The sequence below is a fragment of the Chelon labrosus genome (assembly GCF_963514085.1).
Source record: "Chelon labrosus genome assembly, chromosome: 10".
Taxonomy (NCBI): domain Eukaryota; kingdom Metazoa; phylum Chordata; class Actinopteri; order Mugiliformes; family Mugilidae; genus Chelon; species Chelon labrosus.
This window is the reverse complement of record NC_140360.1, coordinates 17,274,380-17,286,324: the sequence shown is the minus strand read 5'-3', so window position 1 is coordinate 17,286,324 and position 11,945 is coordinate 17,274,380. Positions and strand designations below refer to the sequence as shown.

General features: G+C 42.2%; 1 protein-coding gene across 2 annotated transcripts; it reads left to right on the top strand.

Annotated features, from left to right (window-relative positions):
- The first annotated feature begins 1,499 nt into the window (after window positions 1-1,499).
- Window positions 1,500-11,560, top strand: LOC311494207 (translocating chain-associated membrane protein 1-like 1). Of its 2 annotated transcripts, XR_014699271.1 has the most exons (12): window positions 1,500-1,915; window positions 2,811-2,871; window positions 2,980-3,098; window positions 3,849-3,965; window positions 4,052-4,110; window positions 4,401-4,485; window positions 5,616-5,686; window positions 6,525-6,629; window positions 6,738-6,881; window positions 6,957-7,120; window positions 7,207-10,704; window positions 11,336-11,560. XR_014699271.1 is itself a non-coding variant. In XM_084553138.1 (11 exons), exons 1-11 carry the CDS (start codon window positions 1,796-1,798, stop codon window positions 7,278-7,280), a joined length of 1,119 nt encoding a protein of 372 aa, XP_084409264.1. In that variant the 5' UTR covers window positions 1,500-1,795; the 3' UTR covers window positions 7,281-10,787. The 2 variants fall into 2 exon arrangements, 1 of the variants encoding a protein (XP_084409264.1); XM_084553138.1 differs by lacking the exon at window positions 11,336-11,560 and having other exon boundaries at window positions 7,207-10,787.
- The last annotated feature ends 385 nt before the right edge of the window (window positions 11,561-11,945 follow it).

Here is an 11,945-nt window from a genome sequence, read left to right as displayed (position 1 = left end):
GTTCAAGTAAATTTTCCACTCAACATGGTTTGTGATTTTTGTGGCCACATAGTGCTCATTTCTCCATTTTGCTCACCCACATATGCATATGGTGTTTTCACAATAATAAAAAAAAAAACACTTAGAGATCTGTGCCCCCAGAAAAATGAGCAGAAAGTGAGCAGTATGAACCGACAGTTAGGTCACACTAGAAAAAAAACAAAAATGTTGCGCCCAACGTGGGGCTCGAACCCACGACCCTGAGATTAAGAGTCTCATGCTCTACCGACTGAGCTAGCCGGGCTACGGAAATCTGTGGCCCTGACAACCGTTTTTGACCACGTCAGTATAGTAGTGCTGTCAGGACAAAATGACGTCGGTCTGTCTCATACTGCCCTCTAGTGCCCCAACACCAGGTATTAAATTTAATTTGAGTCAGTAAGTTAGCTAATAAACACGCCGGGGGTTGAACGGTTATATTAGTAAAAACCCACGACACAAAACTCGGCGAACAACAACCAATTAAAACTTTAATATTTTACAAAAACAAAGATTCATAACACCTCACCACAAGCCTTAAAGAACACCTTTTTAATTAACCATTAAATTAGACAGATGTTGGCTGTGGTGGCTATCAAGATAACTAAATTGAATTGCTTTCCTCCGTATATTATCATATGGTAACATTATTATCAGTTATCAAGTATTGACAATAATTATTAACATCATGTTTAAAGAAACTATATTATATGCTATTATAATAATGCTAAAAAACCCTACCGTGACCACCTGGTAACTGACTTGGTTTACCTTTCAGCTGCCGAGTCAAATTAACAACTTCCGGTCACCTGTTAAAAATATACTACATATAATTTGAGTGAATTTATGATTAGAGGGAATTCCCATTGCCTCAATTAAACCTTTATTTTCATTATGAGAGTACAGATATTATGCAGGAATAAAAGCATTTTAAATTCTGACTGCGGAAATAGTTTACTTCAATGCTCTTGTGTTAATTTTCAAAATCGCGCCTTAAGGTTGTTTTTGACACTATACTAATGTAATATTTTACTGATATAATATAATATAATAGACTTCATTGTCATTTGCACAGGTACAAAAAAGTACAAGTACGTGGCGTGGACCTTTTTTGTGTTTATGTCCATATAAAAAATAATAAAGATACTTAAAAGAAACTTTACTGATGTAAGTTTGTAATTAATCAACTCACCAGAACCACGGGCCAGAACCAGGAAGCAGAACCTGGAGCACCTGCCTCACCACCATGCTATTCTGATATACTATAACATTTACAAACAGCCTTATAATTTTAGATGATGATGTGCTATCATAAAATGTGTCACACTAACATACATGGCGAGGGGGAAGAAGCGGTGCCCACCTTTCCCACTGGTAAAAACATACTGTGTGCTTACGTGGAGTACGTGAAGGCACCACGGGCCCGGGTTCTCCTTCTACGTCAATGACACTGGGCGGTTCATGAATGGGGTTTTGAAGTGGGAGGGCCCGTCATCTGACTTTACCAGGCAGGCAAAAAGTGGGTGTTGTGTGGTGTTTGGTCCTGGTGCGATGCTCCTTCATGACTGTTTTTAAACACATGAGCAGCGGTTCACTTTGGTTACGGACTCCGGCGGAGGGATCAGTGCTACAGCATCCATCCGTAGAGACGCGCAGGTCAGCGGCGGCAGCAGCAGCAGCAGCAGCAGCAGCAGGGGAAGCAGGAGAAGCTAGCTCCAAACCCCGCTAGACTCAGTGACGGCAGCCTGAGAAGAAGGCAGAGTCGCGTCGGTGAGCCATGGGTTTCCGCAAGAAGAACAAGAGCCCGCCGGTGCTGAGCCACGAGTTTGTGATCCAGAACCACGCCGACATGGTTTCGTGTTTGGCTATGATTATCCTCCTCGGCCTGATGTTTGAGGTACTGTGTGACTGTAGCCGAGTGCTGTTAGCAGCTGATGCTAACTGTTGCTAGCTGACATGACAGCAGGACTCCAGTGGCAGGGCGCTTGCATGTCTTTCTCTTCCCCTTCTCATATGTCTCACTGATTGCCAAAGAAGATGGTGAGGAGGCCCACTGGCACAGCTAACAGGTCATCTTACTAGTCGGATAACCCGCTGCCTCCACAGCTAACCATTAAAGGTTCCTGGCCTCTGGCTTGCAAGATGGTCAGAATTAAATGTCTGCCCCGCATGCTGCACATTTTAATACCAGTGATTCAAGACAGCAGCTAAACCTTTTACATTGCTAAGATAGCTTTCCCCCCACTAACCTGTCCCCACCCAAACCCAGCCTCCTGACTGGAAATGCTATGAAAATATCTGTCCACTTCCCACATCACCTCTTTGATCACATTTGTGTCTTAATCAACCACAGTCTGTGAGGACAGAGATGTGCTCTCTCTTGGTGCAGAGTTATTAATGCCTACACTTAAGGGGAAAGTGAAGCCCATGAATCACACACAAGCTCGTTTTGACACAATGAGAGTCATTGTAGCAGTGTTGGTGAACTCTTTCTTATTTTGCCCGAGTCTCCTGGGAGCCCCTCCAGGCAGCTCCTGGAGGTCTCCAGACCCCAATTATTGGAAGCTATTGGATATTGGAGGGACACTGCAGTCCTCACTCATCACGCACATGCATAAAATGACTGAATTTTCACAGATTGTATCTGGGTAGTAATAAAAGAGTAAGAATGGATCAGTGAGACATTTTGTATGCGCCCCCCCCACTGAGAGACTTGGCTTCCTTTTGAAACATGTCACCAACAAACATTTCCTCTCAAGTCCAATAATCTCATTTCTTTCTTTTAATTCCAGGTCACAGCAAAGTTTGCCATCATGTTCATCACAGTCCAGTACAACGTAACTCAAGTTCTTGGTGAGATGAAAACCACCGGCCCGCTATTCACTGACTGCTTGTTTAACCACTGTCTGTGCTTTAAGGTTTTAACCATGTGTCTCTGGTGTTGTCCTTGTTCCTTTGCAGATGAGAAAAGTGAGCCGGTGAACCACTACCAGTACGGGCCTAAAGATGTGGCCACCGTGTTCTTCTACCTGCTTATTGCAGTCATCCTTCATGCCTTGATACAAGAATATATTCTCGACGTGAGTACATCAGTGTCGCTGCCCAGCAGCTATCATGCCAGCTCACCTTGTTTAACCTGTGGTTTGTTTTTTTTGTTTTTTTTGATTTTCTTAAATTTACATATGTATCGTGACGTAAGTAAATCCACATCTGTGCTTAAGGTGCTCCACTTGGACACAGGTCTCATTTACAAGAAAATTGTAACCTGTTGTAATCTGATTCTTCTGCCTGTGTGTGCTCTAAAGCATTGTGACAGAAACAATGCTCATGTTTCTCCTGACATCTTTTGGTTTTTATGACCAAAGGCGTAGAGCATTTGGAGATATATTTGTATAGAATTTATACCAGTGTGGTTTCCGGCCTACATGTAATAGTAGGCAAGAATTTGCCTTAAAGGGATAAGACCACTCTTTTCCCATGTCTTAAAACCATACTCCTGGGACGCTCAAAGAAGTTTGGCTTCTGCCTTGTTCTTTCTCTTCCAAAGTTTAAGAGTCGGGGGTCAATGTTCTGTGTAAAGGCCTTAAATTACAACGTGGAAGAAAAAGACACAAAAATAGTTTTGACAGTTATCATCCAGTAACAGGCTGTGTCACGCACGTAAACTCTTTTTCCCCATAAATCAAAACTAAAACTGATACTATATGATAGGTGTAAGTACTTGATCCATACTCTAATAGTAAAAATGGACTTTAATGTCTTTCACATCAATAGATGGATACAGTATATTAATCTGTTCACCCTGTGTAATGTTTCTTCTTCCATTTCAGAAAATGAACAGGAGGTTGCACCTGTCAAAAACCAAACACAGCAAGTTCAATGAGTCCGGACAGCTTGCGGCGTTCTACCTGTTCTCCTTCATCTGGGGCTGCAGCATCCTCACAGCGGTACGAGGGTCACGAGTCGCAGAAACACTCTGTCCCCGGTTGCTTCAGGATTTATCTTATTCAGTGTCTTCTTTTTTTTCTGACAGGAGGACTTTGCGACAAATCCCACTTTCCTATGGGAGGGTTACCCCCACACCCACATGGTGTAAGTAAAGTTTCTACACTGTTTTACTGCAGAGGCTTATATTTAATTAATCAGATTGTTTTTTTAAAGATTTTTTTACACTTTTTTTTCAGCTTAATGTCAAAGATTGATGTCGGGTTGTATTCCTTTCTTACTGGCTTGACATGTTGGTGCTTTCCCATGTATTTTTTAATAATAGTTACAGAACAGTGCAGCACGCACAACATTGTCTTGTGCATACTGATATTAACTCCATGTTTGAAATTACACTCAGGTTCTCTTGTCCTCTGCACAACCTTTCCTCCCTCTAGATTTCAGGTCAAGTTCTTCTACATTTGCCAAATTGCCTATTGGCTCCATGCCCTTCCCGAGCTGTACTTTCAAAAAGTACGGAAGGTAAGAGTCATCTCAGTAATTCAGTAGTTAAACGTTCACGCTTTCAGTTACTTGTCTTATGTTGGCGCAGCAACAATGGTATATTGGTATATTCAAAAACAAAGGCAATTGTTGAGTTTTCTTGAAGACGTTTCACCATCGTCCAAGTGGTTCCTTCGGGTCCAAATGACTTGTGGGAAGTTTCTCCTCCACCAAGTGTTCTCTCACAACTCATTAATGGCCTTGTCGTGTTAAAACTCTCCAAAAAAAAAACAAGCTGAAACAAACTGGACTTGGAGGATTTCTTGGAGACGTTTCATCACAAATCCAAGTAGCTTCTTCACCTCTAAAAGACAAGTTGGGATTTTAATATCTGAAACTCACATGACTTCTCTTAGCAACCTAATACTCACCTGTAATTGGATGAATCCGTTTTGGTCCTGTTGTCCTTTCCAGTGATGATAAGATGTGAAACTTTTGTGCATGTACCATGACCTGGATGACTGGGCACCTTCACAGACATGTTAGGACTGTGTTGCAAACGGCTATTACATCATACTTTGTTTAGAGAGGGGTTCACCATCTATGTAACATTGCAAAATACTCTCAAAACAGGGCGATGGACTCTCCACCAGCCATTTAGACCTGAAAAAACACTTGGACAATAAACCCCAAACAAGTCCAGTTGCCTCAGTCCTTAGCTTTGTTTTGGATATTAATGTTTAGTTGTAGTATGTGAGGTGAAATATTGAACCTTTTGTCTTGCTTGCCGGTGTCTTCACAGAAACATTTTACTGGTTGTCATCAAATTAATAGATTAAAATAGATTCTTGGCTAGGGTAGGATAAGACAGCTATTATTTATTAATGTCCCTTCTTCTGTTTCTTAAAAAAAAAAAAAAAAGCACATTGATTTGAGGTTTCTTCGATAACGCTTGTCAGCAAAGATCTTTGGCTATTTTGTCAATATTAGTTGTGTCCATACGAAGTAGACGCACATAGATGTCATGGCTTAATTGCAGAGACAGTTCAGCACTGTCTCAGAGCTGAAAGGGGGTTAATGTTGTGTTTAGTCATCCAGATGTCTATCCAGCAAACTGCACGAATGTCTGTTACTAACACAAACTCTCCTGCTTTGTTCTATTTCTGTAGGAAGACATCCCCCGCCAGCTTTATTACATTTGCCTTTACGTTGTCCACATCACGGGTGCCTATGTCTTAAAGTGAGTCAAATGATTCATTTAAACTCTGAGGAAGAAGCTTACTGTATGTACCCCGATGAAGACTCGGAAGGTTTCAAACCGGTGTCTTATAAAATAGTTGTAAAGGTGTGTGCAGTGCAGTAAAGTCTATAACAGTAAGATTAGCACATTATTCCTCAGTTAACAGCTCTGACCTCTTACTTGACACTAGTTCTCTACACAGTATTTTAAGTAGCTTATGGAGTCATTGATTCATCTTTAATGTACCCATTATATTTTCTTTAAACACTTGTGTCAGGTCAGATGGCGGTTCCTCTGCACAACGAGTTTAAGTCCAGATTTTTTAATGATGAACTCTAACCTGTCGTTTCATTTGAAAACCTTTCTCTTAGTTCATCCGCTCTCTTGTTTAAAAAAAAATGTGTTTATATACACCGATCATACATAACATTATGACCTAATATTGAGTAGGTCTCCCTTGTGCCTCCAAAACAGTTGTGACTCATCAGAGAATGGACATGGGTCTTCTGAGGGTGTCCTGTGGTGTCTGGCAACAGGATGTTGTTAGTGGGGGCCTTTGGGTCCTATGGGTTGAGGTGAGGGGCCTCTGAGGATCAGAGTCATTGGTATGGGGTGGGGGTGGGTGGGTGGTACATGTTTAAGTAACATCCACATGAATGCCAGGTCCAAAAGTTTCCCAGCAGAACATTGTATTGTCACAAGATGGTCAATGTTATTTACTTCTCCTGTCAGTGGTCATACTGTTGTGGCTGATAGAAGAATATATGACGTGTTTAGTTCTCTTTGTAGTCGACTTTTGTTTTTTTCTTCTCATGATCTCTGTGTTCTGACTGTTCAGCCTCCACCGACTGGGCCTGGTGTTGCTGGTTCCTCACTACCTGGTGGAGCTTCTGTTCCACGCTTCACGCCTCTTCTACTTCAGTGACGAGAACAAGCAAAAAGGGTATCACTTTCATTGTGTTTTTTTCTTACTCAGCAGTTAGCATTTGGTGGGTGGTATTCCCTTCCCGGTCTCAACAACTCAACTACAACTGCTTATTTTCCTTTCCAGTTTTACTCTGTGGGCGCTTCTTTTTGTCATCGCCCGCCTCCTCACCCTCACACTTTCAGTTCTGACGTTCGGCTTCGGCCTGCCCCGTACAGAAAACCAGGGCTTTTCCCTGGCAGAAGGCAACTTCAACGTGCTCACCGTAAGGTAGGCCCAGTTTCCGAGAACACCTCCTAATGTATCTCACGTGGCAAACTTACTCATCAACCTCCTACCCTTCAGGATGACTTGTCTGGCAGCTATCTGCCTGACACAGGCCTGGATGATGTGGAAGTTCATTAATTTCCAGTTGAAAAAGTGGAGAGAGCACAGCCAGAACCAAGCCTCGAAGAAGACGAAGACGGTCAGCCCAAAGAGCAAGCCTCACAAGAGGGAACCTACGAAGGGTGGGTGTGCACACACTGTATGTCTACAGTTCTTTACTGCCTACATGAAACTGCGTTAATCAAGAGTGTTTCTGTTGTCTTGTCAGGAGGTGCTGCCAATGGAGTGGTCAAGTCTGAGGATAAAACATCACCACGGGCAAGAAAAGCCAAAGCTTCATAGAGGTGGAGGAGATGAGAGGGGAGAGAAAAAAAAAAATGAGTGAGGGAGTTCTGACAATGTGACATTACGTCTTTACACAACTTCAAATTTTGTCTACTGCTCTCCAAAAACAAATGTTTAAGCGCACTAAGAAACCTTATATAACTGTCCCCTTTTGGGGTTGAAACTCCTTTCTGAGAAAAAGTTCAGTGTTACTGTCGGTTAGAAGTGTTTATTATTCATTTGGGTTCGCTGCAGACAGGATGCTGGCAGGGCAGCGCTGGTTCTGATGCTTTAACGGGATGGATTTAGCTCTTCAAAGTGTCCTTTTGTGTAAAACTGCGATCACTCGTCGGGTACTTCAAACTGAGTTGCTCTTTAGTAAATTGAATCAGTTGACTTCACAGTACCTTAAAAAAAAAAGCTATTTTGACTTCAGGGCAACTTTGATGTAAAGTGTTCGTGTACAGATTATCTGTTGGGGTGTCATTTTAAGTTGGAGCCTTATTCAGTTGAACGCGCAAAACAGGCCACGGGCTCGTGCCCCAGAATAAAGCCTTCCTTTCTCTGCAAGACAGCACTTGGATATTGCGCTCTTGTCAGGAAAATATCCCAAATGAATCCCTCCAGAGGAGTATTTGTGCTACCTAACTAGGTGTTTGGCATAGCTGCAGACAAAGAAGTGAAGATTGTACTTAAGTCCTTGATCATTTACTGCCATTATTAGACGGCCTCTGCCATTGAAATCCGACACATTACAGGATTGAGGCACCTTTGAATTTTTGATGGCTTTTATCGCTAGCCTGGTGATCAGCCTGTGCCAGGGGCTCAAGCAGGTGAGGAGACCTACCAAGGAGGAAGCTGTACTGTAACCTGTGATGCCGTACTGTATGCATATGGTTAAACCTTATAATGGCATGATTGGAACTTATAGCAAGAAGCTGTGTTTGAGGCTGCACTCGAGTCTTCTATACGGTATTGTTAATGCATGACGGTTTAAAGGCTAAAGACTATATGGCTAGTTCCTACCTGTGCTGTTGAGTTTGCATCTCTCTCACACACACTACCGCAAACACACACACACACAAACACACGAGCATTCAGTGGCCTTTTTTACAACTGCTGCAAGAGGTTTCAGTTATTTATTTTTCTCATATACTACATATTACTTTATAGGCTTTGAAAAGCTATAACCAGCAAACACTAGCGGTACATAGCAACTGCATTGACTTAATCCAAACAATACAATCTTTCTTCAAGTGTCCTTATAATGTTGGTGGTTTCTGTCCGTCGTTCCGTTCGTGTTGTGTTCGGTTTGCCTTCTCTGTTTTAATTCTTGGGTATCAGGGGACAAGCTATTCACCACTAAACACCGTAAGTCACATGCCATGGTGCAACGGGAGGTGTGTTTGTGAGGGACTGTGTTTGTATGCCTGTGCACTTAACTGGTGTGTACAATATCGTTTTGCCTTCTGTGTATGTTTGTGAATTAACTGGGCCTGAATGACGACGGTGATGTTTTATTGCTTGTCTCGTTTAAAAAAAAAAAAAAAAAAAAAAAAAAAGAAGAAGAAATTATTATTGCCTGTGTGCAGAGCATGAAATGTGACAATCTGTTCATTGACTCCTGCCCGTTGGCTGTACTACTTCACAATCACATCCAGCTCTTTAATTCTCTTTGGTTGGGCCCGCCTCACTTCCCAACACGCTTCTGTGTGTGAAACACTTGAGTTGTGGATAGGTGTGTGTTTTATATTGGTTACTAAATGCTTACGTGTTCAGTGTCTCTGCCCCTCGGACGCTCTATCCAGTGTGTGAGAGAGGCTCTCTGTTTGCCAAACGTGGCATGTTTTGTCCTCTCTGCTCCACCTTTTCAGTGATCATGACATTGCTGCGGAGCACATGTATGGGTCATACTCTTTCCTCTCGCGGACCAAGTCCCGCTCTACTCCTAAACCACTGTGCGTGCATGCGAAGCTCTGTCCAGAGGAGACTGTACCACCTGTATGCATTCAGTTGGAGTTTGGGGTCTTAGTCTGGAGTAGGGAGGAGATGAAGATGCCATTCATTTCTTTTTCCTCTTTTTTTTTTTTTTTTTTTTTTCTCAGCGCTCCTTATTGGGATTTTGGTGGTCTTAAAAGCCCCTATGTCTGTGTATGGCAGTGTCATAGGAGGGAAGGAAGAGCAGAGGACTTATGTACCAGCCTGTTATTAAACTGTCTCAGATGTAAAAGATTTAAAAAAAAAAAAAACTAACCCTACACTGTACTAAAAATATGTGTCAGATTTTTAAGCTATTTTTATAGAGGGACAATTGTTGAAGATCACTGTTGTTGAGTACACACGTGTGAATATTTGTTTTGCATCCATGTTCTGAATTGTTTTTTATATGAGAATGAAGCTTGCTGAACTGTCAGTGTGGGTATACCTTGTGGTATGACTGTAAAATTTACTTAGCCTAACATAATGGTTTATTTAACTCCATGGCCTTATTAGAGCAACATGAACACTACGCTGCAGATGTACATTGCAGCTTTCACAACTATAGTCAAAGACACCGTCACAATAACACTACACCCAGCGCACCAGTTTAAATATATGACCAGAGGAGCAAACGGTCAGTACAGTGTGTTTCCTTTGTCCCGGCCCGGCAGGTGACAGGCCGGCTTGTAAAGCTGACAAAAGTTTGCGCCGCGAAAACATCTGTAGGCTTTCCTTGCTCGTCAGGTGTCACACTGTGCAACAATCGGGCTCTGAAACGCGAGCTGTCCACACCGCTGTTCACGGCCCCCCCTCGCTTTGAGACACAATAGCCTGTATAATCCCACAGGAATGCACTTTTTTTGTATGCATTATGCACCGTAACACTGCTCACTTTGGGCTGTTTTCTGCATTGATTCTAGTCGGTGAACTACAAATTGGAGTTGCTCGATTTTAAAACTGTGCGCATTTAGTCACTGTTTGATTAAAGAAAAAAAGAAGAGACTGCAATGAATTAACTGTGTGAGCAACCTCTAGGTGGCAACAGTTATTAATGCATTTGAGATAACCTAAAAAAAAAAAAAAACAGACCTGCATAGAAGAGACACACAATGTTTATTGTATTCTATTAATTCATTCTGCATTGTCCTGGTTTGCTCTTATTTTGCTGCTTGTTTATAGATGTTGCGATATATTTTCCTTTGTTATCGCTGAACGGCTCTGTTGGTATATATTTATGCAAATTCTTGTGAGTTCTGATCTTTTTTTGTTCTTTGTCACTACATTTTTTTTATTTCATGTTTTGAATAAAGCTTTTTGTTCATTACACAAAACTTGCTCAACATATTATTATTCTTATTGTTATTTGTTTTTTTCATACTGGCAGCAGGTTGATCGGTGGAGCCGTCTCCATGGAAACCCCATGAAAAAGGCATGCAAACACCCTGCAGTTTCAAAGTGCACGGTAAATTATGAGAGCTGTAGATAATTACTTCTGAGGTGACAAAAATGTCCTTCATAAAGCACGGGCGCTCGCAAGATATTGGTTTTTGAGGCTTCCCTATCTCACCTCCTGCTCATTACCGCTTCCCACCTGTTCCCCTTAAGGACATATTTCGGGGTCTTCTTGATTTTAAACATTTTTCATTTACACAATCCGGTGGGGACGGCGTCTGGAGACATGAAGTATTGGTCAATTTGTGCTCCTTGGCTAATTACCACCAGGGGGCAATGCTGAGCCTTTTTTTTGTCCCCCTGAGGGACAGGAGCAGTCTGCTGGGGCATAGCTGCATACAGACCTGCATTAATAAATCACTAGTCAGAGTGAGAAAGACAGAAACATTGTCTTATCACACAGTATGAAGCACAACACCCTTAAAACTGACTTTAACAGACGTCAGCCAGCAAAATGAACCCAACAATGGCTTAAAACATCCTAATTCACATGTGTGTTTTAGATAGATGACAACCGTTTCACTGCTATTTGACTAGTAGGGCAAAATAAATATGACATCTGCGTCCGTGGATGGCGAAGAATGAGCAAAGAGAGAAAAGAGACACCTGCAGCTCACTACTAATGTGTTGTGTTGTTTCAGACTAATGGGTTTTCTCTGGGCAATCAGACAGCATGATGGATCAGTGGGAACCAGAGAGGCAGGCTGGAGCTCTGCAGGGTCAGCACAAGGACAGGAGTTCACACACACGCTCTCCATCACGCACACGGATGGCCGTATCCCCGACCCAAATCTACACGACCTGAACCGTCCGAGGGTGTGCTTCAGAAGCAAACTTGCAGGAAGAGTCCAGCAGCATGCCAGCTGCCATTTTCCTTTCTTATTCTTTTTTTCTTTTTTTTTCTTTATTTCCTCCCCTTCATCCAATGAGGATAAATCTCTCGCTGAATCGTCAGCATTATGTGTAATTTCCATATAAATTAGCTTCATTAAAATGGGAGTACTTTCTTATTTAACGAAGCTCATTTGAAATTCTGTATTTAATAAGACATGTAATCCCAGACTTGCAGACTAATAGCCAGCAATTAGCAGGACAGACGCTTGCTTGTGTGTGTGTGTGTGTGTGTGTGTGTGCGTGTGTAATCTCTTGGAAGTATTGTAGTCCTTCAGTGTTATTTTCATTGATTGTCTCAAATGAGCAAATTGGGCTGCAGCTGCTCTCCCAGCCAGGTTTGCTCGCAGTGATCCATGA